Raw genomic sequence first — 27,532 nt, forward strand, 5'->3', positions numbered from 1 at the left:
ATTTCCCTTCTCTGGTGACATCGCTTTCACTGACCTGATAATTTGTAATGAGGGGAACACCATGATCAACAGCCATTCTGCGGATCAGGAAGTTATCCTTCAGATGTCGCGTGTTGTTATTGGGCAAGTTCACAACCAGGTCAATATGACCCTGACTGATCAATCTACAAATTGATACAAAATCTCTCAGTAACAAAAGAAGAAACATTTTAAACACTTAAAACACTAATTGTGCAGAGCTTTCAGACAAAGTTAGTTAATAAAAGTGCAGTGAATAGTATTCATAGATGAGAGATGTTATTTTAACTAATTTGTACTTCATGGACATGCACACGAGTGATGTGAATACATTGGTATCATTTGCATGATGGAAGGCTTTGTTTCGATGGACTGTCAGTTTCTAAGTGTTTCCACGGGTAAAATCTGATCTGTTCTAATGTCAAACTAAAAGACTGAATAATTTCCCTAAGAACTCTTCTCTTGTCATTAATGAATTAGAAAAGTACAGTTTTTCAGAGGCAACTCCTAATGTTTGGGAGGAGAAGCACAGTGAGTGAGCCAAAAGTAAAACACTAAAAAGACTAAAAGTACTTTTAGGGTCTCAATAGTCTCAGGGTTTTTTTTTTACCCTGATAGTATGGATCAAATGTTATTACTGACAAAATAGTTAAATAATTTGATAACCAGTGAGAAATTATATGTACTTCTATGTATTTATGTTTCTGTTAAGTATGGTAGAGGATGCCATATTTACATTACAATACTGTGGACTGGTTTGTCTTCCAAAGGTCCTTGGAAGGTTGTAGCAGTGCATGGCATCATAAACTATTTGACATACCAGGAGAGTTTATATAAAATTCTGCTGCCCTTCAAAGGGCAATGACAGTGCTACATTTCTCTAGGTTTACTTAAACCTAGAGAAATGTCGTAGGTGACAACAAAGTGTTGCTCAGTTTTCAATACAGGAAACGGCAAGTATTGCCATCAGGACAACCAATAATTTTATCACCTTTAATTTTGTTAAAAACAAATACTTCTTAGATTTTTTCCCACTGAATGTGTATATTATCTAAGTTAAAGGTTTAACTTTAAAACATGTGTTTTAGAGATGGGAGACACACATATGTATTGCCATTATATGTAAAGGAAATATGTCCAACCTTTTTATACTGGGCAATGTTGTGTTTCCTTCTTTTTCAGATGGCCAAGCTGCTGGAATGGCAGGTACATCATTGGCACACAACCAGGCTGAGGTGGCTTCAGTAGCATAGAGCTGGGTGGAAAATTCAGCAAAATTATCTTTTTTATTCAATTTTTCTTTTGTTTATTTTACTAATCTCCTAATCAACTAGTGTTCCATCAGTAAAGTAATGTCTGGTTTTCAGCAAATGTCTTGTTAGCTGTGTTTTATACAAACTGTCAGGTCTCACCTTGAAGCCTTCTTCTTTCAGCTGATGTGCCGTGGCAAGGAAATTCGGTCGGAAAGATTGCTGCAAGGAAAGACCAGATAGTTTTTTTAAAATGAAGATTTTCAACAAGAAAAAAGAAGATAGTTTAATGCATAAGAATTGTAGGGAAGAACATTAACACTGACCTTCTAATAATCACAAGTTTTTCATCCTTAACTTTTAACACTTACATACTGCTTCATTCTTCACACTGAAGTGCCTTGTATATTTTATATCACAAGTTTTATTATTTATTTAAAAAAACAATCAAAACATGATTTAAAAGTATTGCAAAGAATAATTTTGTTTTACCAAAAATATTGGTGATTAAATATTGAACATCAGTTCCTATTCATGCTGATTTCAAGGGAACTTTATAGAACTAATGTTTGTGAATTGATACTCATGTAATCATTGTAAAAGTAATCCAGTAAGTGTAGATCTGGATTACATTATTAATATTGTCCTTTGAAAGATGACATAATGGCACTACTAAAAATGAGACCTTCTCTCTTAATGAGACTTACCTGTGTAAATAAAGATGAAATAAAAAAAGAATATAAGTCAATTAATTTTTGTGGTAACATTACACATTCTGTCTGTGCATGCCATTGAAAGACACTAACAGCCAAATGTATCTGTTCATAGGTTGTGAATGGTTGCACTGAGCAAGAATCGCCAGTCAATAAGTCAAAAGTGCAGCTCTTACTATGTAATAAATCCTCTGTGAATGAGTGTGTTTGATTTTTTTAAGATAGACATCGGATGGTGAACCTTTTCACCACAACCTGTTGTAGCATTCTAATAGTGGTCACTGTGATAGGTGTCAAATTGAAGAGTATTTTTAATTATTTTTTGGATTGTTCAGAATAAAAATAAACCTGACTTATCTTCAACATCTTTTAACTTATCATAATTACAAAGAGGCTTCTGAAGCTCCTGTGTTGCTTGATTTAACCAGCATCAAACAATTTCTAATGTTTATTTGAAATAATACTTCTTGCTTTCAAAGTATTTCAAAGCAATTAAAAATTCACACAAAAATTATGTGATGCTTTAAATGAGGATGCCTGTAAGCTTCTCAGTTTTCTGACCACAGACTTTGATTCAAATCCAGGATCTTCTTCCTGTAGGGCAACAATGCTACCAACGCTACTAACTGCTCCACCATGAAGGCTGAAATCATTTCTTTAAAATCTTTTACAATTTATTAAAAGTCACAGCAGGGCTTCTGCAGTGTCTGGTTTATCAGCCTAAAATATTGTAGCTTGAAAATCATGTCGTTTACCATCTTAGATGTTTCATGTTTCAAAACCTTTAGACCGTCTGTCATGGTAAGATTTAGTTAGGATTTTGATCCAGTCAAAGTTAAGCTACACATGAGTAATTCTTTTATACATAAAAAAATAAAATAACAATATAGAGCTAGCACTGATAGCCTAAATGTTTTAGACCACTTGCGCAAAGTTTATGCACCCTGATTTGTATGTCAAGGTGCATAAAAATCACCTTGCTGAATGTGATGTGCTGTTTGAGGTGAACAGAACAGAAGGAAGGTAGGAGGCTGTATTGTTACCTGAATTCCAATCAGGATGCCCTTCTGTGGCAGCTTAAAGCCTGTGGAGAGGATGGCCTTCAGAAAGGCCGAATAAATGTTTGGTCCAAAACAAGCTACCTAGATTAAGACAGAAATGCAACCATTTCAGAACTGTTAGAATAATTGATTCTAAAATTTGTCATTGCAATAAGGCACAAATGGTTCTTTACAAAAAAAAGAATAACAATAGAATCAGGTTAGATAACTGCAGCTTGCTTACTTCTCCAGTGGAAGCCATCTCACAACGAAGAACAGGGTCTGCATCTCTCAGTCGCGGCCAAGAGAACATTGGTGCCTGGAAAAAGCAGATGCATTCAATTTGAAGAAATAGGATGTCCCAGCATGTGAGCCACTGTTATGCTTGATTGCTGCTTTTGAAATATGTTCTTTTTAGCAGCTTGTGGACTTAAAAAAAAAGTTTGGTGAGCAGGAATACTTAAAGTAGAGCAGTACAAAAGCAATTTTCTAAGATTTTCATTCTAAGAACATACAATTCAGAAATCAAAAAAACAATTTCCGTTTTTAAGTTCTTATAGCTCTTTAAAATCATCTATTCATTCTACTTGACACTTGCTGTGTTAATTGCTGGAGGTTGAAGTGTGTGGTATTGTAGCAATGTAACTTTAAAAGTATCACAATGTGTGGCTTTCTCATTTGGAAGAGCATCTTATGTGTTGTAGATTAAAGTGAGTGTCAGGACTCTGTCAAAAGGCAAATCTAATGGGCCAATTATTTATTCTGTGATCTATAGGTTAAAACACTTAAAACACATGGGCTGACTTATATAAGGAGTAAGTTGAAATTTCCAACATACCTTTCAATTTAATCTTGCAATGATTACATATAATTGTTGCAAGGATCAAGAGGACAAAAGAAAAGAGTTAAACGCAGTTCAAAAGTCCAACTACATTTGAATTTAAAAGTTTGGTAGAGAAGAGGTAACTCGAGATCTACACTTTAAAAGTATTTTTTTTTAAATGAATACAACAAAAAAACTTCTGTAGAATGATTAAAACAAAGTAAGTAAAGAGAATGAGCGAGAAAGACAACAGAAGAATAGGAATAATTGAAAAGAGATTGAAAAGGAAAGGGAACAGGGAGGAGAAAGAGGTACAAAGAGAAGGAAGGGAAGAAGATAAAATTGTGGCAATAGAAGATAAGATCAGAACAGGAGCACAAAGAACAAAAAAGTGTAGAAAGAAGCGACAGCAAACTCGCTATTGTATTATACAAAAAAAGTAGGAAAAGTCGAATGTCATTTGGGAAGCCATTCTTATTCTTCATTTAAAAATTGCAGAACCCTTATTACCTTGAAGAGAGCAAAAGGTGGTGTGGAGTTGTGTGATTTAAGTGTCCATTTACATACACACCCCCTCACGCACACACACACACAAAGAGGGAGGGATAGATGGACACACACACAAGGGCCACTGGGGGAGATTCATCCTTGAAGCAGGCTATCTAATCAGTAAATGTAATGTTAGCATGCTAATGTAAGAAGAGGCAAAGAAAAGCAAAGGGAATGCACACAGGGAACCAGAACAGCTTATCATGCCTTTGTTTAAAGAGTCAGAGACAGGCGGGCATGTAACGAAGAAAGAAAATGAAACACGGGGATGAACATGTACAGAGGGAATAACAATGAGAGTGAACTTTCTTTTAAAGCTTAACAGCAAATGAAAGTGAAAAAGGTTGACAAAAGGACATATATAACCATCCTAACTAGCTAACCATCACAATAACCTAGGAACCAAATTTACAGGAGGTTCTTCTCAGCCATTAAGACAACAAAAAAAAAATCCTTTAGTAAAAATGTGAAAGTGCAAATGTACAAAAACACATGCAGAAACAAAAGTCCGAGGACCAGTTAGAGCAATGAGTCTTGCATCTGTCATGCCAGCTTGAGTGAAAGTTTTCTTACTTTTTAAATTGTGCTTCAGTAACAAATATGCACTTAGGAAATTACAAGATTTTCTGTCACAATAACCAAGACTTCTAAACCAAAACATCAAGTCATACCAGCACATATAAGCAGGGCTTCCTAATTCCCCAATTCCATGCTGACTGCCCTCTCCCGAGCATTACCGAGAGGCTTCAAAGAATGCACAATGTTATCATGGGACACCAGATGTGCTAATGAACAGAGCATTATTGTTCAATGCATGTTGGAGGTAGGAGTGGTAGCAGTTCAAATCTCTCAATACTCGCACTAAATGAAAATTTCCTATGCTTCCATTTGTGCTAATAAATATGAAAAATATAAAGGCATGACATTTTAATCCTATGTTTTTTTCCACATAATTATAATAATATACAACCATAAAAATACTCAAATGTCATCTCCCAAACAATTTAAATTCACAGTAAATAATTTTTTGAGAGGTTCTTTCTCATTTCATATTTATTTTCTAAATAGTATCAGGTAAGGTTAATACACAAGGTAGATTTAAGGTTAAAGTTCATCTATCCATTGTCTGTATCCAGTTGTCCTTGGGTTGCTGGGTGTTTGTGTGAGGGAAGGGGGTAGCATGGCGGAGTGGTGGTCACATGCCTACCTCCAGCAGTCATTGGACGAGAGACAACATGCAACCTAGATTTAAAGTAGGCGTTTTAAATGTTCTCATTGGTACACATATTAATATTTTTCACTTAAATATGATGGAGAATAGGTGGAGGAAGCTATAGATGAAGGTGATTGAAAGGAGGCTTTCAAACCCTAATGGCTTGAAGCTCATCACCAAGATAAATCATCAAAATACATGTAGAAACAAAAAATGATCAGAAGTTATTGACTCATTGCTTGAATTCTAATAAATATTATTTGAGAAGCACATAAACAATTTTTGACATTCCATTAAAAAAAATCATACAAATAATTTTATTCAAATCAGATACTCTTTTTACAATGTATCTTTTCACAGATGTCCATTTCATGTCAAGTTAAATATAATATTTTATAGAAAATATAATTTTTGATTGGATAGTTTTAAATCCAAATCTGCACAATTTTTATTCTTAATGTCTTTTATTGATTTTATTTGCAACTAAAAATATTTAAAGCTTAAAATACAAAAGTAAAACAGAGTAAATCAGTAACATTAATTACTTCACAACAGCATGTAGACCTACGTCCACTGATTGTGCTTCTGAAGACCCATCTTGGACTAGTTGACTGGATAATGTGTGATTCAGGCTCCTCACCAAATTAACATGGATGGTTGAAGTCACAAAGCCAGATTTTTTTTTACAGTATAGTATAAGGAGATTACAGAAATTTACTTTAAATCCCTGTTTGTTGAGATTGTTGATGATTTGCCAGTGTGAAATCATGTAACATCAAAAGGTTCATTAATGATCGACAAATTATCAATCAAAAAAACTGTTATTTTACAACGTGGCTAAGTTCAAGTTTTATTTGCTAAGGCTGCCAAATGTAAAACCAGTTCATTGTTTCATTAAAAAAAGCAAATGTTGCATACTTTTAACTGAATGTTTGTTTTTAATTCTAAATAACTATTGAAAACTTGGAGACAAAGCAATAACACAAAGACGGATTCGTAAAGTAATGAAGTCCAGGTTTACTTTTTATACAGTTTTCTTTTAAGTTTCCGTTTAGAAGATCAAATCATTTAACCTGTCAAATGTATAAATAGATTGAAGTCACACAACAGGGACTTGTTAGTGAAAATGAAAAGAATGAAGCTTCATAAAAAGCAATGTCAGAGTGAGATAAAATGGGCAGCAACATAAGAGTTATTAGGGAATAAAGCAGACAAACGAGAATGATCGCTCGGGATGGCAATAACTTGTGCCTTGAGATGACACAGTGAGGATGAAGGCTGTGAGAGACTAAATATTGATCAAGCACATCTCTGGCTATTTAGAATAGAGACATTGCAGAGTGTTTATAGTGCATTCCTGATGTTATGGTACTCATAATGTGATTAACAAAAGAAAAATTTTAATTATTTTGTTTAACAGCTGTAATACATTGTGTCAGGGTTTCTAGCAAAGTGCTCTTCGGTTGAGAGTATGGAGTATGTATCACTGACTTTGTGTAAACTCTAGAAGGCTTTTTAGTAAGGCACCTGGAGAACTTAGTGCTTCTATTAATATTCCTCACCAATGTGCAGAATGGAAATTGAAAACTTTTGGTCTGAGGGTGTGGGGGTGTGGAATTGTACCTGCATGATTGGTTCCAAACTACAACCATTGTTACAGCAGCTCTGTTGTAATTAGACTAAGAAATTATTTTTGATGGAAAAATTGCTTTAGAGCAGCTGGGGAGAAGTAATCTCTCCCATACCAAAGCAACGCAAGACTCCCATTCAGAAAGAAAAATGTACATACTTCTCCCCTCATCAACACTATGGAGAGGGATGTAGCAGTAATTAGCAGTAAGTGGCAGTGGTCTTTTGTTATGTGATCAAGTAGAAGCTGTTTTAGTGGAACACACAGAACCCATTAACACATCATACATGTAAAAACTCATCTTCCGCCATTTCTAAAAAATATTCTGAACAGACAGAAGATATGCGAAATAGTTATAGAGACTTTTAAAGCAAGTTCAAATACTTTTTTTTTTATAAAAGCAGCTATTATTAAACCGATAATCACATTTGTGACAATGGCCACAGAGCTTTGTAATATGGTGCAATTGCAAGTACTTGAAGATTACAGTAGGAAAGGCTTAGTCCTTCCATTAAATCTGGTTGGAGCCCCAGTTTCTCATTTGTAAACATTGCTCATTACAAAACATTGTCAGTATATTGAAACTGTCCCCTTTTGCAACTTCCCAGGGCTTACCCTTACATTTTTTCAAGTCTTGCCACAGATTCTTAATTTAACTTAGGTCTGAACTTTGACTGGACTATTGTAACTCCTGAATAGGCTTTAATGTAAACCATTCTATTATAGCACTGACTTTTTGGGTGATGATTTTCCTGTTGAAACGTGACCCTGATCTCAATCTCAAGTCTTTAACCGTTTCTAATGGATTTTATTTCTCTATTTAGCTTTAGAATTCATCTTAATTAATCTTCCTATTAAGTCTGACTAGTCTTTTTGCCCTTGCTGAAGAAAACATCCCCAAAGCATGATGCTGCCGCCATTGTAATTCACTGAAGGGGTGATGTGTTGAGGATATCGTGAAGCGTTGATTTTAGGGTATGCATGACATTTTCCATGTCAGTCATAAAAATTAAGATCCCTTAGGTTTGCAGCAAACATGACTCTCTGGGCCTTCCTCTCACCATTTTTTCATAAAGGATGGATTTGTGGAGTAGATAACTCAATTGTCTTGTTGACAGATTCTCCCACCTGATCTATGGATCGCTGGAGCTCTACTACAGTTTCCTGCTGTTACTGCTGAGCAGCGATTGTGCAATAAATGGGGCACACCATGTACAGATCACCAGTCTATCCAAAGATATTTTACTTTATGCAACCAAAAATGCATTTCTGTATTTGACTATAAGGGCAACTATCCCCTTTCCAAACCCTAACACATAATTTACCCACCTATATCATCAGCATTTTTAAGGTCCCACCCATCTTTGTAATATGGAAGCTTTGGTCCTAATCAAGGGCAGAAACACTTAAAGCAGGGAAAGTTCCTATTCCTGAGTGTATTTTTTTCCCCCAAAAGAACAAGACTTTCATAAGTCGAAGAAGTGCAATGGTCAACATGGCTTTTTCCCTTTAAATAACAGCCTCTTAGACCAAAAGCAGAGTGAAATGGGACACATGAAGGGACACTTGAAGATGATTACTACTTAGGGTTCCCTATAAAAACAACCATGGCTTGCTACAAAGGCAATGTGGCTGAAAATATGTCAACTAACTCTGCAGAGGAACACTTGATGATTTGATGACAGCTGTATCTCATACTAACCAAAGTAAAATGTAGTGCAGGCAATTTGAAAAAAAAAGAAAGAGGGTTAGAAACAGAGCATTCTGACCTGTCACAGAACCTTTTTAAGGCTATTGATTAAGCTGGATGGGTACCAAGAGTGCTCCACTGTCTGCCTGGGACACAAATAGGACAACGGATAAACTATGATTACAAAACTGGCCTGTTCCTGTAGTGTGTACTTGTCAATGTGTCCATTCTGAACTATAAATTATCAGTACAATCAGGAGGTACAAGGGAAAATGCAATTTTCACTTAGACAAATACTCTAATGCTATGAGAGTTTCCAAATATATATAATTTATTTGTGATCACAAGTTGTTTTCGTAGTTTTTAATAAAGATACCAGCAGGGTTATTATTTTAATTATAGTTAAATTTTTATCAATTTGATCTAAATCAACAAACTGTAGCTTTTCTTTGAAGATCACCCTGCATTTACTTCTTTTAAGAGTTATCCCTTCCTCTATCACCCTACAGTGATAGAGGAGTTTGAGTGTCCCAATAGTCCTCACATACACTGTCAAGGGTCTTATGCCCTGGCAGGGTCACCCAAGGCAAATGGGTCCTACATGAGTAATCAGGCAAAGACTCCTTGTGATCAGCAATGCCAGTAGAAACAGTGTTCCCATTGCCGGACCCCACATAAGTGGAAGACAATTGATGGAAGAGTTACCATGACAGTTTCTGAGCTGAGATTGCAGAAAAAAACTGTTGTGTTTTAGTGGGACATACGTAGCAACAAAGGTTTTCCAGACTCTTTGACTTTGAATTTAAAATGCATCATATTGTGCAATTAAAATTTTCTTCAAGGAAAAATTGATAAGCATTGAAAGTTGGTTTTCATGATTTAGTGGCTGATTTAAAGGACTAATTAAATGCTGCTTTTAAATTCCATAATGAGGCTGAATTTGCTCTAATACACCAAGGTGTTTTTATGAAGCTTTGCATCTATGTATAGTAAATGCAAAGTTTAACATTTACACATTTATATATAGTATCTGATGTATTATTATTTATTATCAAATCCTCATAATGTGACATTTTATGAAGTGACAAAATACAGAATACTTTAAGAAATCTTTGCAGGATTCACTCCTTACCTTGATTCCTACATAGTCTACAGGAATTATTGGTTTCTCCAGTGAAGGCAGGCGGGACTCGTTTAAAGGCTCTCCCACCATCACTTTTGTTGCCACGTTGATAAAGTCCACACCGATTGTTTTTGATACAAAAGGAAATGATCGTGAAGCCCGCAGATTGCACTCTATCACCTACAAGGAGAACAAAACATACACAAACTTTGTTAGAAAAAGTTAAAGCTTGAAATTATTCCATGCTTCACAGTAGTATAGATATTAAATTTGGAGAGCTGCACTAAATTAATTCAGGACCATACTATGCTTATAGCCCAAATGCATACACATAGGATATGTACAGTATGTGCACTGGAGCTGAAACATCAAAGATGAAAGCATTACTGATCATTAAATCTCTCCAGCTTGACAAATCATTCTGAACATGAAGTGATTTCAATTTGTAAGTGAATTGCATTTGCTGCAGCATGATCTGAAAATGTCAATCTGTCATTGGATCACACCAGCGGACATATCACCTACCATGACATCATTGCCTTTAACCAGAAATTGGGTGTTAAAGGGCCCTGAAATCTCAAACGCTTGTGCAATTTTCCGGGTGGCAATTTTGACCTGAAAGCAGCAAAAAGGAGAACATATATTCAGAAAAAATATGAGGTTGTCTTCCAGAGTTTCATCACATATGAAATGTAATTAGGGATATTTTGAGTAGAAAAAAAACTTAACAAAAACAAAACTTTGAGCTAAAGCACGCGATAAGAAGCAAAGACTTTTAATTCCCTTATAGCCTAAGGAGGGTGCAGTGAATTGTTATTATGGTTTAAAATACAAAGTTAGCAAACCAATTTTCTATTTTGTCATTTCATATGGTCCTTACTTTTCTTTAACTAGGAACAATATGTTCTTCTGCTCTCATTCAGGCTGTTACCTTTAAGGTCTAAAGGCGAAACAGGAAAGCACTAATATTTCTTATTTAGTTTTTTGCTTTCTTTTGAATTACACACCCGAGTAAAATCTGACTGTAGTTTGGTGACCTGGTCTGTCTAATTAGGGTTCTGCAGAATCACCACACATAGAATTGTATTACATAATTTGTAATAGTACTGGCAAAATGCCCCAAACATAAAAAACAGAAATGGCAATGTCAGCAATAGCTCCAATGTTATGAGATGCACAAGAAGGCAGGTGGCAGAAATGACCCAGAGTGACTGCAAGCTTATAAAGGGATTAAATTGAATAGTTGCTTTTATGCCTCAAACCACAAGACTTTAAAAAAAAAAGTAATGGGGGGGAAATGGTCATTGGTCCTCAGAGGATCACTGCCTTGCAGTGTTTAACTCACCATTAGCTGGTGTGGTCAGAGCTTATAGATTCTATCAAGATGCTAGTGGATGGTTTTAAAACTGAAACTGCAGCCTAAACAATTGTGTTTTGGAGAGTGACAATTCCAAAGGTTTTTCAGACTCTTTGTTTGAATTTCATATGCTTCATATTGCTCTATTTTGGCTATTTTTTTCAGAAAAATATAAAAAATCTAGAATGAGCATGCAGCTCTCTTTTATGATTATGTGTGGCTGATTATTAGCACTGATTAAATTCATTTTTTTAACATTTCATAATGAGTCAGTTTCTGCTTGTTTACACCAGGAGCTCTAACAAGTTTTTGTATTCATGTAGAAAACAGATTCATGTCATGTCTTTTTTTAAGTTATTGGACTCATTTATTTCACAGGGTGGAATTATTATACAACATATAACTACTCTGATTAAAAATACAAGAATTATTCTGAGTTTGTTTGCATTTTCCATAAACTTACCAACAACCCTAATAGCTACACCTTTAAATACGGGGTTAGTTTTGTCTTCAGAATTACCTGGATTCTACACATTTTTGAAAAACTTATTTGGAGAGTTTTGGTTGCAGTTCAAAAGACAACATCAATTAATTGTTCAGGATTTGTTGGCTGCATACATATTATCCAAATCAGTCATTCCATCACATCAAATTAAAAAGTCATTATCTAGTTTAAGAAACCATTTTGAGAGAATTTGAGCATTGTGACATTTATACAACTATTAGTTGGTACTAATGGGTCTAAGGTGATGATTTTGTGGTTATAACTAAAGTAATGCTATTGTTTATGCAAAATTCTGATCTTACCATCTGAATGTCACTGCCAAGTTCTGCTTTAAGTTTTGTCATGTGCTTAGAAACGGTATATTTATATATTGGATGCAACAAGTGGATTTTCATATAAATGTTTTCTCACACCGATCTGCCCAATCTCCTCTGCCCTTGACATTAGCAAGTCATTTTCGTCTACACAAGAGCAGCTCAATTGTTAATTTCAGTTGGTCTGACCATTTTCTTTAAATCTACAATATGGTAGATTTAAATCTAGAATAAGGTAGACTTAAAGAAAGCTTCCAAAACACTTAGACAAGCCTGTCTGTCCATTTTAAAGTCCAGTAAATTGTATTCACTGCATCAAGATTCCCAAATTCACTGGCTTGCTTCCATATGTCTGAAAGATTAGCTACTTATGTTTACAACCAGTTAAACATGTGTACCCTATAAAGTAGATGATGAGAATATTTTCATCTTAGTACTTCACTAAGAGTGTTGCTCATTCTGTAGCTTCATCAAGGTCAAGGTCTAATGGCTTCTCTGTAAAAAAAATAATCAAACTAAAGCTGGTAGGGTTTTTTTTGCAAGCATAAAAAGGGTTTACATGACATCATCTTGTACACTGGCCAATACTCAGAATGACATTAAGTATTCCAAGAAGTTTGGAGATCCTGTAAAAAGAACAACATTTACACCAGCTGCGGAAATTTTTTTCAAGATATTTAAAAACATATTTTGTATTCAAACATGCAATAGTGTTAAGCTTGACTTGACAAAGTTTTCCAAATTTGACCTCAGGACATCTCCATGATGTCTTCAGGACCTGTTAATCCAGGAAGTGTTAATCCAGAATTACTGGGAATTAAACAAGCCCTTGTTAACAGTGGAGAAACTATGCAATACACTAAGACAGGGCTTTTGAAAGTATGAGGAGTGCCTCCTGCAGGGAGTGTTGGAGTTCTTCAGTGCGACAGCAGGCAAGAAAAAATAAACAGAAAAAGTAATTGTGGACAATAAGACAAATTTACCAAAGCTATGCAAGACACAAAACTGATAGATTTTTGTACCTAAAGCTGTAGTAGGTAAGGTGACAGAGTCTGGTCCCAGCAAAAATAAAAAAAGGAGGAAGTATGGAAATGATTATTCAAAGTTTGGATTTCCATGGGCTAAAGATGCTCCACTGCTACAGTGTTGTCTGCCAAGAGGTGACAACATTGTATTGAGACAAACTCCCCAGTTTGATGACCAAGCCCCAGGAGTTTTTTCACAGGGTAAATGATCTTGGTCACAGCAAAGTAATGAATACTTTTAGCACTTTAAATGACAAAGCAACTAAAGCATAACATCACGTAGTGCCATGCGTAGCTAAAACAGGTAAGCCCCACAGGATCAGATAAACATGTTTGAATAGAACATCAAGTACAACAACTCTCTTATGTTTGCACAACATAGGAGGGTGAGTTGTTTGCCTATTTGCTCTCTAAGGGAAAGGTTAACTCTCCCACAGTTTGAAAACCCCTGCAATAAGAGATTGCATGTTGTAGCAAACGATGTACTAACTTTCTCTAGAGCTCCCTGGCTGATGGTTTGGGTTGGGAGCATTAAGGTGGCATCGCCTGAGTGGACACCAGCATCTTCTACATGCTCTGTTATAGCATGGACAAGGACCTGAAAAGATAAATGTTGAAAATGATAAAATTAACATTATATTAGGAAAATGGTGGCTCTATAAGACTGAATAGAGGCCTACACATCAATGTTCATATTTTCACAGCTTTGGTATTGTAATTCCACAATTGTCTGTCAGATCTGACAGTTCTTGAAAGTCAATGTATTTATGCTTATGTGATAAACAAAACACATTTTAGATATTAACCATTTGCAGAACAAATTCAACATTAAACTTAATAAGGTCACCACATTATCTTTAGTAAAAAATCATGCACCTGCTGCTGAGCACCAGAACAAAGAAGAGGTCCACAGCAGTTAATTTACATTTATTATACAGAAAATATTCTTGATCTACTTAAATTTCCAAATGTATACTATACCATAATGAGAGTATTGTATTTTTTTTACGGTGTTTACAACAAATTCACATATTTAACTTATCTTTGACCCTATTAAAGAAACAATGTCAATGAAAAAAATTAGAGTCAAAAGAATAACTCTGTATGTTCCACCCAAAGGAGAAAAGATATGAATCAGCCACCAACTCTGAGCTAGAATGTGTCTGTAAATGGACTGCTGTGTCATTAGCTCATTTGAACTGCTGCTAACCACAGCATTCATTAGCACTCTTCAGATACAGCCTGTAATTAATACGTATTATCTCCAACTTTTTCACTCTCCTGTGCGCATACACACAAGTTATGAGGGGTGTTTGGTATTCTCTGAGTGGACGGCTTGTTAATGTGATACTGAAGATAAAGGAGGAGCTGTATTCAGAGAAGACAGAGGGAGAAAATCTACCGTAGAACTGGATAGCCCACGTACAAACTGACACCCTTGAAATGACTCTTGCAGGCTAAACAATAGCAAAAAAAGACAGGATATTCAGAAGAAATTACCAACTGCAACTTATGCCGCAAGTATGGCTTTAGGAGTATTTAAAAGTTATGCCAACATTATTCTGCCACTTTATTTGTTGACTGCAGACTATACAATATCGGTCTGCATCAAACAAAGAGTAATGACAGAATGAATAATGTTGAGGTATAGAGATGAATAATAACATTTTTCTAAAAGAAAACCTGCTCAAACGTTGAAGAAATACAAATACCAGTCTGACAAATAATGTCACTTTCTAAGCTGAGACTCTGAGCAACACTTTGTTACATCATGTGAAAAATGCTTAATAGTAAGAGATTTTAGCAAAAGTAAAGTGGATGTTGATGTATTTAAATGTATAATACTAATAATAAGTACAACAAAAACCATTCATAAAAATATTGATGATGATAATAACAATAATAATATTTTATAACAATAATAATCATAATAATAATAGATACCTTGCCATTGTTAGCTACAGCATCCACTTCTACCTCCCTGGCACCACGTATGAACTTTGTGATGACAACTGGATGCTCCTGGAGGAAACAGAAAAGGAAGACAAAAAAAAGTTTATACATAAAATCACTTGATGTGGAGTAATCAGCTTTTGGGATAAAATGTTGTTGCAGTCATATTTTGTCAGTTCTGACAATTTGCAAAAAGATGAAAGAAAAATATACATTGAAGATGACCACTGATGTAAAAGTCTCCCGTTTTTTATCACCATAAACAATCTTTGAACAGTCTAGATTTATTGTAGCCTAAAATACTGGTTCTCATAAGTTAAGAGGAGACAGAAGTTTCACACAACAAAAGCAACACATAACCAGTGTGACTAATATAGTGGTCAACCAGTTTGATTCTGTAGACAAGCCTATGGCACCTTTAAAGAGCTGTGTGAATAGAGCCATAAAATTGTAATTTACAATAAAATGGGAATGTTATGGTTTTGTTGAAACCAATGTAAAGACTGATATGAAAGGTCATATACTGACTCTTACTGTTGTCTATTTATCTTATAAAAAAACATATAACTCATATGCCAAGAAGAAATAGAAAGTAAAAAATAACAACACAAAATACTTTTAAAAATTGTGTTTCCAGACACAAACAAACAAAAAAAAAACTTCCTAAAGATGATGCAAGTGTGGGGTACAAGTTATACTGGACATTAGAACATGTGACACAAATTGCTTTTTCACATTTCATTCATGGAAACAACCAAAGCAGAAAAGAAGAAAATAGGATCTGTACTAAAAATATCTTGTCTTGAAGTGTTTTGGGAAACTGAATGTGTTATCTCACTAAAAGTTGTTCTTTTTTTACAATGACATGTTGTTCTTTCCAATTATTTCCACATCCAACAAACAGATCACGACATTCAGTAAATTAAATAACTATGTATCAAAATATTCCACTGGTATTTAAGTAGATGTCAGTAACATTGGATTGTTTTGTATGAAATTGTTTATTGTCATGGAATCACAGGTCACAGACGTGATTCAGTGAAGTGAAATATACAGAACCTTGTTTTTCTTTAAACATGTTTGAATTACTTAAAACAATGTTAAAAAGTGCTTGTCTGGAGCTTTGAATGAGCGTGTGTATTTTCTTCCAGCCCCAGGTAGAGGCCCATGAAGCTGCCAGTCACCCCCAAGCAACCTTGGTGTTTAGTGAAGTGGAGGTGGCACACAGCAATAACCAGCAGCTTTGACAGTTGGCAGCATGAGTTTTAATTGAAAGCAGAGGGAAATCACAACACAAACATCCTCTCAAAGTATTTTTATGTGTGTATTGGTTTGAGTGACATTATATACCCAATAAAATGTTACTTCAATGTAATTCAAAGAACGGAAATTACAGGGAATACATGAGGAAAAAGACCTGTGGCAGAAGGTCTTTCTCACTTGTGCAGTCATGTACACTTAGCTTTAACAGTCATCTCACCTGGGAAACCTGTGTAGCCTCTTCCAAGAAGCGTTTCATTTCTTCTTCCCCGTAGACAACATTCATTGCAGAGCCACTAGTGAGATACAAGCAGCAGAAGGAGGGAGAGAAAGAGTAAAAAGAGAGAAAACATGAGGGCACGGAAGATGAAGAGAAGCAAGCCAACAGGAGAACATACAAGCTTCAAATGATTGTTCAAAACACTCATTATCTCTCTATTGCATCACTATTACCATAGGGAACAAGGTCTGGAAACAGTCAAAATGAGGAGCGGGAGAGAGTAACAGCGAAGAACAGCTATTTAGGTCGAAAAGCACTTCAGGCTCTTGAAAATGAGTTCAGAACTTCATCATTAAAAAAACAACAGATTTAGGCTAGTTTTGTTGTGGTGGTTGTTTGTGATTTTAGCTGGGTTATCATCCTGTTTGAAATGGAGAGTTTGAGAGAAACAGGATGAAGTAAGGCCACAGGCTTCAGTCAGATCTTCATTCCTCAACTGTCTGTGGCTAAAAGGCAGACATATGTCTAACCCCCTAAAGAATACTGACCCCTAATTTGAATAAAGGAGACAGAAGATTTAGAATGCATTCAAATTAAGGCAAATCTTTGGCATGGATGACACATAGTTTCAATATCAGTATTCTCTGGATTTAGAGTGAGTAATCAAGCAAAGTAAAACAAAGATTTCAATATTTTGCATGTTAAAAGCAAAGTGTTATAGCATAAGTGTACAAACACATTTTATTTTCACAAAAATCTAATGTCTAATCAATTTATATCTTGTCAGCAATGATTTTGGTATCAGTTAAAATATGTCAATATGTCTATGCACTCAAACCTTGAAGATTGTTTCAGTTATAAATAAGTGAAATGTGTCTAAAAGCTGGTCTCGTTGTTCTCAGTCAAGCACCATTTGCACGTATCATCCATACAGATCAAATGGTTTCATAGCCAAAGGGAGAGACTATACTAACAAAAATTAAACATGCTAATAAGATGCAGTCAATTTCAGAACACTCTAAAATGAGTTCTGAGTGTTCATTGCAAGCATGATTATGACAGGATATAATGTGTTTTTGTATAAATGTAGGACAAGTTGTGCAAATCAAATTGGAGAAAGTTCATAGAACAAGGCACAAGAAGGCAAGAGCTTTCATTTAAACAGTTTTTGGCCATAGTCAAAGACTTGATTATTACTTTTAATGTCAAATTTAATTATTGGCAAACACCTCTTCACTGACTTAAATAGCTTTGACATTTAGAAGAATCTTCAATGTTACCTACTGTGCTTACTTATTTTCCTTTTGTTACTTAGACAGATTCATTTTAAAAGAACATCGCATCTTCCAGAACCTCAAAAACAACTACAACTATGAAACCAGCACAGCCTCAATTATGCAACAGTCTCAGTGATACCCAAAGTTCTGTTTTAGGGTATCTTCCTGACATCTACTGGGCAGACATTTTACTGCATAGTTAAAGGAATATTTGTGTGACTGCGCAAGTCATTAATCATCATAAATAAAAAGGTACTTTAATGGTTTAATAATCAGTTAGATAATTACTAATAAAATGTAAGGGACTATGCATAACTGTCAACAGCTTGTATTTAATGATAAAAACATTAGTGTGTTACGTGTTCAAATAGTTTTTACCTTTCAAACAGTTGATAAATTACCAAGTGAAAGAAATAACTAAGCAGGAATTAGTAAGTGAGTTTCTCTCTGAAGGCACAAACATTTTGAGAGTAAAAAGCTGCTTATAGACGTAGAAAAATGTTGCACTGTTTTAGACTATTGGGTATTAAAACTCACCTAAGAACATACGAGGGTCGAAGTAAACAAGGGTAGCCCACCCGGTTGGCAAATGCAAAGGCATCTTCCTGTAAAACATAAACACATAGCAGCTACATGAAGGTATAAAGGTGCCAGATAGAGACACAGACACACAGCTTGGATTGAGATTAACTGAGAAATTTGTTGACCAAAATACTTTGTTGTTACTGTGGGAAGACTCAATTTTAGGTATTTTCCTCAAAATTAGGTGTTAAGAATAAAGCCAGAGGAAGTACAAAAGAAGGAAGAATATATTTAAATGAATATGCATCATCTGGTTGACCTAAAGGTCGACTGTTGATTTAGGTTGCTCCAACAAAGAGCTATTTACTGTAGTAAATGCTGATCATTTTGCTTAGAGGTCACTTCCTACAGTTTTGGTCATTTAATTCTGGGATTTTCTAGAGTTGTCAGGCCTTCAATGCATTTCTGCCCTGGGGAAAATTTACTGAAGTAGTGAAAGGACTAAACTACCCAGAGCTAAGGGAGTCTGAACTTATAGTCAATCATCAAACAAGCTGTATTTAGAAATATAGGTATCTTTTTGTAACTCTCAGGTAAGATTTACAAATTACCTTTTAACTGTCAACTCCAAAATGGATACAAGTCAGACATACAATCCATGATGACACTGGTGTTGTCAAGACAGTTAAAAATGTAACTATATTAATCACGCTTATCATGCTAATTGGTAACAGAAATAAAAAAATTCAACAATACAATCATTTTATGTTGTTTTATTTAGTAAAATTATGTTTGTAAAACGCTGCACGCCTACACACAAAGAACTGTTTGTGTGTTTGTTAGATGGTCTCTGCTTTTCAGATACAGTAAATCTATTTTTTTTAAGATAAATGTGTTACAGTGAAAAAGAAATCAGCTAAAATGGGATCATCTAAAATCTGTATCAGGAACTTATCCATCTATTCATCGTCAAAACCCGCTTATCCTTGAAGGGTCACACATTATTAGATCACATATTTAAAAATAGCTAAGATTGGGAATCAGCCATAAATCTCTGACAAGTGTAACTTTAATATTATGCAATGCAGTGTCTCTTTATGTAAAAAAAAGAAATAAAATGAAGCTTATACTGACAATGTATTTAGTTTTGAGAATTTATCTGTAAATCTTGAAACATTTGTTCCTTCTGCTGCTGTATTAATATTTCATATTTTGCAATAACATATTTCAATATGTAAATTGTATTAAATGATTAAATGAAGTGATAGAATTAAGTAGAACAATTACTCTAACCATATCACCTGTTTGTTGTACTTAGTTCATCTGTACTGCTTCAAACTTCAAATGTCTGTAGACACCAATAAGTGCATTCTAGTCTTATTTTGAGGTTTGTTTGTGTTGGGAGTTACCCAACACTTCTGCATAATTATCAAAAAATCTAATTATCTCACAGAAAATTAGAAAATATCTTAAGTGACAAGCATTTATATAAAAAAGGCAAAGGGTCTTTTTCTGTCAGAGCAGAACAGACAGAACAAATATCACAAACGGAGTGCGTCATGGTCTACTTCAGACATTTTGTCTGATAGTGGTAGAATGAAGTGGATGAGAAAGGGCACTCAGCGTTTATAAACAGCTTGAACCACCATTTATGGAAGCTTTATAGCTTGATGAGCAAATAATGTTAAATAGCTGCTCAGAAACTGACAGGAATAATAAATACTGTTTTTGCATTAAATCCCATTTTTCTTGCCATTTATTCTGATGCTTGTATGTCAACTAAAGTTTTTTCCCCCCATTTTAGAAGTATGTTTGAACTGATTACATTATGCAAATTTGAAGTAAATCTACCAGTGACGATGTAGGAGGTCATCAACAACCACAAGAAAGTATTACAAATCGAATTGTTAGACCTCATAAGTGTTTTACTTGTTTTCCACTAGCATGCTCACCCGAGGAATAATTTCCCTGGAACCGTAAAGCTCTTACATGTACTCATTTTGGTTGTGTCCAATCATTTTGGTATGATTGGACACAATCATTTTGGAGTGTTTTTTTTCTCTTTTTGTTTTATTTGTATGATAAATACAAAGGTCTTGCACTATTTAAATATAATAGATTTCACTCCAATAGTAAAATAGATTCTAAGAGATCTTTACCATTCATAATCTCAAATTGTGAATGGTAATATTTGAAATACCAAGAGGTATTTTAAAAAGATTGGGGTATTTCTTCCATAAAACTGAAAAATAGGCCATCATTGGGTCTCTTAAAAGGTTAGTGACACAACACACGTGACTAAATTTACATGGAAATGGGCTACCAGGTACAAAATCAGAACCAGTCTTGCACAACCATTTCAGTTCCCAGACATAAACAAAATTCAAAACTCATAAGGTCAGCTCAAGGGGAAAGAGTAAGAGAAGACCAATCGCTCTGTACAACATAAAGAGATTGTGCAAGCAAAAATAATCTAACCTCCCTCATTCTGTATGTTCTACCTAATGAAGTGTTAAAGATTAAGTGCTGTCCTCCTGGCAAAAGGGTTTTGTACAAATTATTAACTCAAAGAGGGGCAAAAAAATCTGGTATGAATAATTTAATATAAAAAAAATCTATTTTCCTGATGAGGGATTTTTTTTCTTTTAAAAGATAAATTTAGTCAAATCCAAGTGTTTCATTTTTCGGTGTAAAATTATGCTGCTGCATGACCAGATATATAATGAAAACTGTTATGAATTAAAGCTGTACTCCCACTTTTTTCCAATCCAAAAGTGAGAATATAAGTGCTTTTCAATCCATTTCACATTTTTACTTTTTTTTCCCATCCACCCACACAGCTTATACAAAAAAATGAAAGAATTAAGAGTAGGAACTGTGGAAATAGTCTGGTAGTTAGAGAAAGACTGCATGCCCTACTCCTCCTCGTCATCATTATCATTACCTTTCTTTCTCCTCGCTTCCGTCTCTCCTTCAGTTTGGCAGTTTTCTCTCAGTCATTACCCACAGTTTCCTCACCAGGTGAGGTACCATTTATAAACACAAAATAGCTTCAGAAAAACACGAGAATCGTCCCCCCCACAGCAAAGCTAGAGCTGCTATAGCCCATTAAAAGTAAACTACCCTTTAAAGATCAACATAGAAATAGGAAATGTGAGATGCATACTATAGAGATTCTCTATGTTTTCACAAGATAAATCACTCCTAAGTGGTACTTTAATAATGCAAACAAAAACAATGGAAAAAAGAAAAACTTTAGACATCCAGCATTTTAGTAACTAGTATTTCATGGTCTGTTTCAAAAATATGGAACAGATGATTAGTTAAAATGAGAAAAAAAAAAAAAATTAAGTTTTAATGATGAGAGAATATCTAAGTTGATGGTAGCTTGAGAAAGTCTGAGTTGATTAATTGCTATTTAATTTTTTCCCCTAACATGTAAATTCTGATATACAAAATTTATATGTTGAATGCTTGTTAAATTGAATGATGGAAATGCATTCCTCCTTAAATGCCCAAGTACTGAACTGACAACTTTTGAGGAACTTTAAACAACCAAAATACATATTTGTAGATACCATTTGGAAAACAGAAACAAAGTTTAGGTCGTGAAGCAAGCCACAAAAACAAGAACATGCTCAGAAATATATATATTTTTAAATAATAAAAACATTAATATTTCCTCACCAGTGAACTGAGTGCCCTCCATGCAGCTTGGGCCACTTCAAGATTGTCAAGGATGCTGGAGAAGACAGAACGTTCCTCAGCCCGATCAATTTGCAGGGGGCTCGTCCCCAGAATCTTTACTCCACTCTTGTGCAAAGGGATGGCCAAGTTGTTGGGGATCTGACCTCCAACAGACACAATACTACCAGAACACACCTATGAAAGAGTGAAGAACTATTTTATTAGGAAATAGTGGAAACAACAACAAGAAGGCAAAAGGATACATCATAAAGTTGAGTTCATTAGTCCAATGTTTTTCACATAAAAATCTGGAAAGTGCAGCTTGTGCATTTGTTGAGACTCCTTTATTTAGATACCCTAAAATCTAGTGAAACTAAATGCTATTAAAAGTCATCTAATTAGACAAGTTTTCAGTTTTCTACACTAAATGTAGGAGAGGGAGAAAAATGATTTGATAAGATTAAGCTAAAATGAACCCTTTTTGTTTACGTCAGAAATAAACCAAAACAGAAACAAAGCTGACTACATCAAAAACAAACTGTAACCATATTTAAATGAGTCTCTTGTCGTATTTTTTAAATTTTCTCGCTCTATATGTATGATTTTGCACATGTTGTCAAAATCTTGTTTTATTATTTAAAATTACTATTACCAGAGGACTTCTTAACAGTTTTAGACATATTGTTTAGAATGTGTGCAACTTTTTCCAGGAAAAGAACACTAAATACACAGCCAAAGCTACAAAGGAATGATTTAGGTTGAATTTTTTTTCCAACTTCACTAAAAAAGGAATATGTGTTGTTCACAAATGATTTCTAAAGCAGTTTGACTGATCTTAAGCCATTATGTAAAGACGAATGGGCAATAATTCAGCCCCTAGATGTTCGAAACTAAACCCAAGAGGCTTGCAACTGTACTTGCAGTGAAAAGTGGTTTTACAAAATGTTATCTCAGAGGGGGCTGCAATACTTTGTTATGCCATCACTATAACACACCTTGAAATTTAATGTTGTAATGTTAAAAAAAGTGAAGAAGTTGAAAGGGTAATGATAATTTGCAATGCACTTTATTTGGCTCTGGAAAATGTTTAAGCTATCTCAAGAAAATGACAGATATGACTAGTACCATGTCATAGGTACATCTAATTAGAGACAGGTAAGTAACAACACTTGTTAATGTTGCGTGTCTCTTGGAAATAAATATGAGCAAATGTTATGCCCTCTGAAGTCATGGAAACAACTCTATGCATAAAAGAGAAAAATTGCGAATGTGCTTTTTAATAACTGCATGCAGCTCTTTTTCCTGTCTAGGTGATCCAAAGGGGATGTTGTTTCCATGGCAATGCCAGGTTGTATCTCTTCATTATTCATGGACCTGCTCTCTTGCTCCTGTCCAGGGGTTATCACCACGCTCTAATGCCGTATTTATCTCTCTCTCACACACGCACACGCCAACACGTACATATAGAACTGCAAAGAGTGAAACTATCTGCAAGAGAGGGATTGATGGTAAGACTACATCCCTGAACAAACAAACACCTAATCACACTGTGATCCCATCACAACTTTAACTGGATTACAATTCCTCTGCAGGGGAACATCAGAAGACATTAGTATGTCAAAGCACGTAAATACACAGGCACCAGCAAATCCAAACACAGAAAAAGGTCACGATAATAAAACCTTTAAATGTGTTTTGACATGATTAGTATCAAGTGAAATACACTGACATTACAAGCCATACCAAGATTAAAGAAAGGGTCCTATAAATGTATATATATCTTCCAAAATACATAGTAAAGCAACAATAGATTAGAAGAATTATGGTTTTAAAACCACAAAAATATCCATGACATAATTGCTAGAATAAAAAATGTTTTAATGAGATACATGAGAAAGTACCAGAAGGACTGGAATTTTATCTGACTGAATGGAGAGCAGCTGTTTCTACAAACTGTCCATCAGCTGGCTGAAAGACAGCTACCACAATTTTCTCTTATTAAGACAGCAACAGTGACACTACTTTGATATCTGAAACTCAACACACTGCTGTATGTGTTATGTAATGAATGCATGCATGTACAATCTGGTGTTATTAAACAACAAACATCTTCTCATGTGTGGAAAAGGATAGTAAACAAGATCATTTGAACAGTGTCTTGATTTTAAGACACTGAGGCAAATCTATCTGCAACAAACCTGTATGCAATTCTTCCAAAATTCCCAAATTAAACATGACAAAAATCAAATATATATGCATTTCCAATAGAAGGCATGTTAGTAATACTCTAACCTCCTGTTGGGTGATATCAAGGATGCGCTCCAGGGTCAACTCTTCAAAGTAAAGACGATCACACTCGTCAAAGTCAGTGCTGACAGTCTCGGGGTTGTGGTTGACCACAACTGTCTTCTTTCCAATTTGTCTCAAGGCCCTGATACAGGACACTGCACACCAGTCAAACTCAACGCTGCTACCTAGTAGATAATAAAGCGGGCAAAAATGAATATGTTGGACATAATGTGAACTTCATCACAACAATTAAGTATGTGCTTAACTGTTATCTGCTTTCTATTCAAATTGGAATTCAATTGACTACTAATCTGGAAGATTTTTAATAATAATTATCTTAGAAATCAAACAGTGGCTTGGCAATGTTACAGGATGACTTTAAATAAAAACATACACAACCCTCCTATTTGTAGCAGTTTTCTACATAGTTTGGTCCACGAAACTATTAATATCAGGAGTAGCATATTAATACATTATTTAAATATTATAACAGCATCTAATAACTAAATATCCTAAAAATAATGTGACTAAAAATAAACAGCTATCCCACAAGTGTACCCTATACACACCTATAAGGTTACAGGTGTAATCTTATAGGTGTGTATCTCAAAGTTTGGTGAAATACCTACCGATGTGATAAGGTCCACAACCAAGAACCATAATGCCCTGATCTTTAAATTCCAAGTCATGCTCCTAGAGAGGTGAATTAAATGATGATTATTTTTCATAGCATAATAAAAGTATAGACAGTATACTTGTGGAAAGACATCACCTGGATTGCATACCTGACCATGGTATGTGCAGTACAAGTAGTTGGTCATTGCTGGGTACTCAGCTGCTAATGTGTCAATCTGTAATAAAAGAAAATGTTACATTTACAACTGAAAAAAAAAACTTATTCTGCTCTATTCTTCTGTTGTTCATTGTCTCACTACAGATCAGATCTGATCTGAAATGATGATTTGTAGGTGTGGGTGTACACCTAGAGGGGGACTAAGTTTGAGTTTTTTTCTGATGTTTTGTAGTCTATTCTTGAAGTCACAAGATTACTACTGGCAACCTTTTGATCTCGTTTTCTCTGAATATTCTCTTTGACCCTGACAGCTTACACTGCGAGCATTGAGTTTAAAGTCTAAATGTTTTTTTCTGGCCTGAAACAGCTGTCAGAAGAAGCAAAAAAAGAGAAAAAAAAAAGAGGACAACTGGGACCCAAAATTGCAAAGGATAAATAATAAGGATAATTTAGCTTTAATTGGCACGGATTTGATTAAAAAGCATGATTAAAAAGTTGAATTCACCAGAATCTGAAAGGTACAATCTATAACGGTGCTAGTAAATAAACAATAACATGCTGGCTGTCATTTATTTTGTTCTCTATTTCTTCTCTTTTGGCTTTGTGGAAAAAAGGTTCTGGGTTCGGATACTGTCTTTCTGCATGGAGCTAGAATGTTCTCCACATGGATTTCCTTCCACCGTCTAATAGCATGACTGTCGGTATGTTAATTGGCCTCTCTAAATTGCCCTTAGGTGTCAGTGTTTGGGTTCATGGTTGTTTGTCATCTGTGTTAGCCTTTTGTGTACTGACCATGGTGTAATCTTTCTCTTGCTCATTGACTGCTGGAAAATGGGAGCAGTCCCCTCTTTACCCAATTTGAAAGCAGGTTAAATATCAGTCAAGAAACCCCAAAGTTTGAGCATAGCAAATATGCTATTATGTTTGCTTTAGAAAAAGCATGCTTGAATTAAAAAATATATATATATATGCAAAAATTTATACAGAGGACCAGACTTAAAATATGTAAAGAGGTAAATTCACTGTAAGACCTTGGATGGATGGACAGATAGATGAATGGATGGATGGATAAAGTCTGGGATTAAAGATTTTTCTTTCATTGTCCTTTTTATTTCCTGATATTTATCCAAACATGGAAAGTACTCACATCAAAGTCCATACTTTTCCACACTTGAACCCAATAACTAGGATATAGGGATGCATAATATTATTAATATGGAACCATTTTGGCAGATAAACTGCAGCGCATTATTAATTACAGGTGGCATTAAAATGACAAATCTAATGAATCCTCTAACCCAGTGGTCCCCAACCACTGGGCTGTTGGTACCGAGCTGCGCAAGAAATAATGAACTACTTCCGGATCTTTTATTTTGAAAATCCTAAACCGAATTTTACCGGTTACGTCTTGCGCGTCAAAATTGAGCCAACTTGCAGCAGAATGAGTAACAAAACAACATCGAATTTTACTATATGCTACCCTGTAGTTTGGATAAAAAATATATCTTTGGTAAAGATTATATTTGAATTTTAGCTATTTTTCAAAGTTAGCTGGAAAATATTTCCATATCATACTGTATATGAAAACCCTTTATCATGCACTAATACTCTAAAGTTTTGTCCAATTGACTGAAGTCAAATGTGTTTCACTTTAAATATGAGGAATTGTTTCTTGTACCAATTAGTTTTAAGAATTCATTTTATGTAATGTTGGTCAATATTGTATCAGATTTGTTAAAAAAAAAGTGTTCAATCCACACACAGTATCATCTGTAAGCAGTGTAAGACTGGTAGTGGGTCAGTTTTATAAAGTGGCCTGACTAACAAATGTTTTACCTAAAAATTAGGAACAGTTACAGGTTTGCTATTTTCATTACTATTTAATTTCATGTCATTAAAGTCACAAATTTCTACTTTTTTTCAGGCCAAATGAAAAGAGGCACAAAATATTGTATTTATTTACCAGGCACAGGCAATTAAAACTGAATCTGACCTCGAAGTCCGAGGCCACTCACCTGTTTTACCCAAGGTTTGATGCCATTACTGACCCTCAGCTCTCTAGCATCTGTTTCATTGCAGCCAAGAATCTGACCGACCTGCTGGTCTGAGAAGCCATCCTGCTTGGCTTTCAATAACAGCTCCTTGGGTACTGTATCTCTGGGTTAAAAAACAAGAACAGGTGGCAATTATGCATCTCTAGCAGTTATAAAATACATGAATAAAAATTGTTTTAAACATCAAAAAGATTCAGTTAGCAGAAAGGCTTTAACAGAAACATCTG

The 27,532-nt window shown here is 34.9% G+C and overlaps 1 protein-coding gene across 1 annotated transcript in view; it reads right to left on the bottom strand.

Annotated features, from left to right (window-relative positions):
• cps1 (carbamoyl-phosphate synthase 1, mitochondrial) overlaps nucleotides 1-27,532 on the bottom strand; it is a 57,866-nt gene that overhangs the window by 1,254 nt on the left and 29,080 nt on the right. Inside the window, exons 22-37 of the mRNA XM_032568860.1 lie at nucleotides 27,267-27,408; nucleotides 25,244-25,309; nucleotides 25,088-25,151; nucleotides 24,462-24,643; nucleotides 22,170-22,364; nucleotides 18,498-18,565; nucleotides 16,684-16,759; nucleotides 15,195-15,272; nucleotides 13,741-13,848; nucleotides 10,575-10,664; nucleotides 10,059-10,229; nucleotides 3,266-3,340; nucleotides 3,025-3,123; nucleotides 1,431-1,490; nucleotides 1,161-1,273; nucleotides 35-164 (exon numbers count right to left, since the gene is read on the bottom strand). Coding sequence (XP_032424751.1) covers nucleotides 35-164; nucleotides 1,161-1,273; nucleotides 1,431-1,490; nucleotides 3,025-3,123; nucleotides 3,266-3,340; nucleotides 10,059-10,229; nucleotides 10,575-10,664; nucleotides 13,741-13,848; nucleotides 15,195-15,272; nucleotides 16,684-16,759; nucleotides 18,498-18,565; nucleotides 22,170-22,364; nucleotides 24,462-24,643; nucleotides 25,088-25,151; nucleotides 25,244-25,309; nucleotides 27,267-27,408 — 1,717 coding nt within the window. The remainder of the gene's footprint in view (nucleotides 1-34; nucleotides 165-1,160; nucleotides 1,274-1,430; nucleotides 1,491-3,024; nucleotides 3,124-3,265; nucleotides 3,341-10,058; nucleotides 10,230-10,574; nucleotides 10,665-13,740; nucleotides 13,849-15,194; nucleotides 15,273-16,683; nucleotides 16,760-18,497; nucleotides 18,566-22,169; nucleotides 22,365-24,461; nucleotides 24,644-25,087; nucleotides 25,152-25,243; nucleotides 25,310-27,266; nucleotides 27,409-27,532) is intronic.

The sequence above is a fragment of the Xiphophorus hellerii genome, chromosome 7 (assembly GCF_003331165.1).
Source record: "Xiphophorus hellerii strain 12219 chromosome 7, Xiphophorus_hellerii-4.1, whole genome shotgun sequence".
Lineage (NCBI taxonomy): Eukaryota > Metazoa > Chordata > Actinopteri > Cyprinodontiformes > Poeciliidae > Xiphophorus > Xiphophorus hellerii.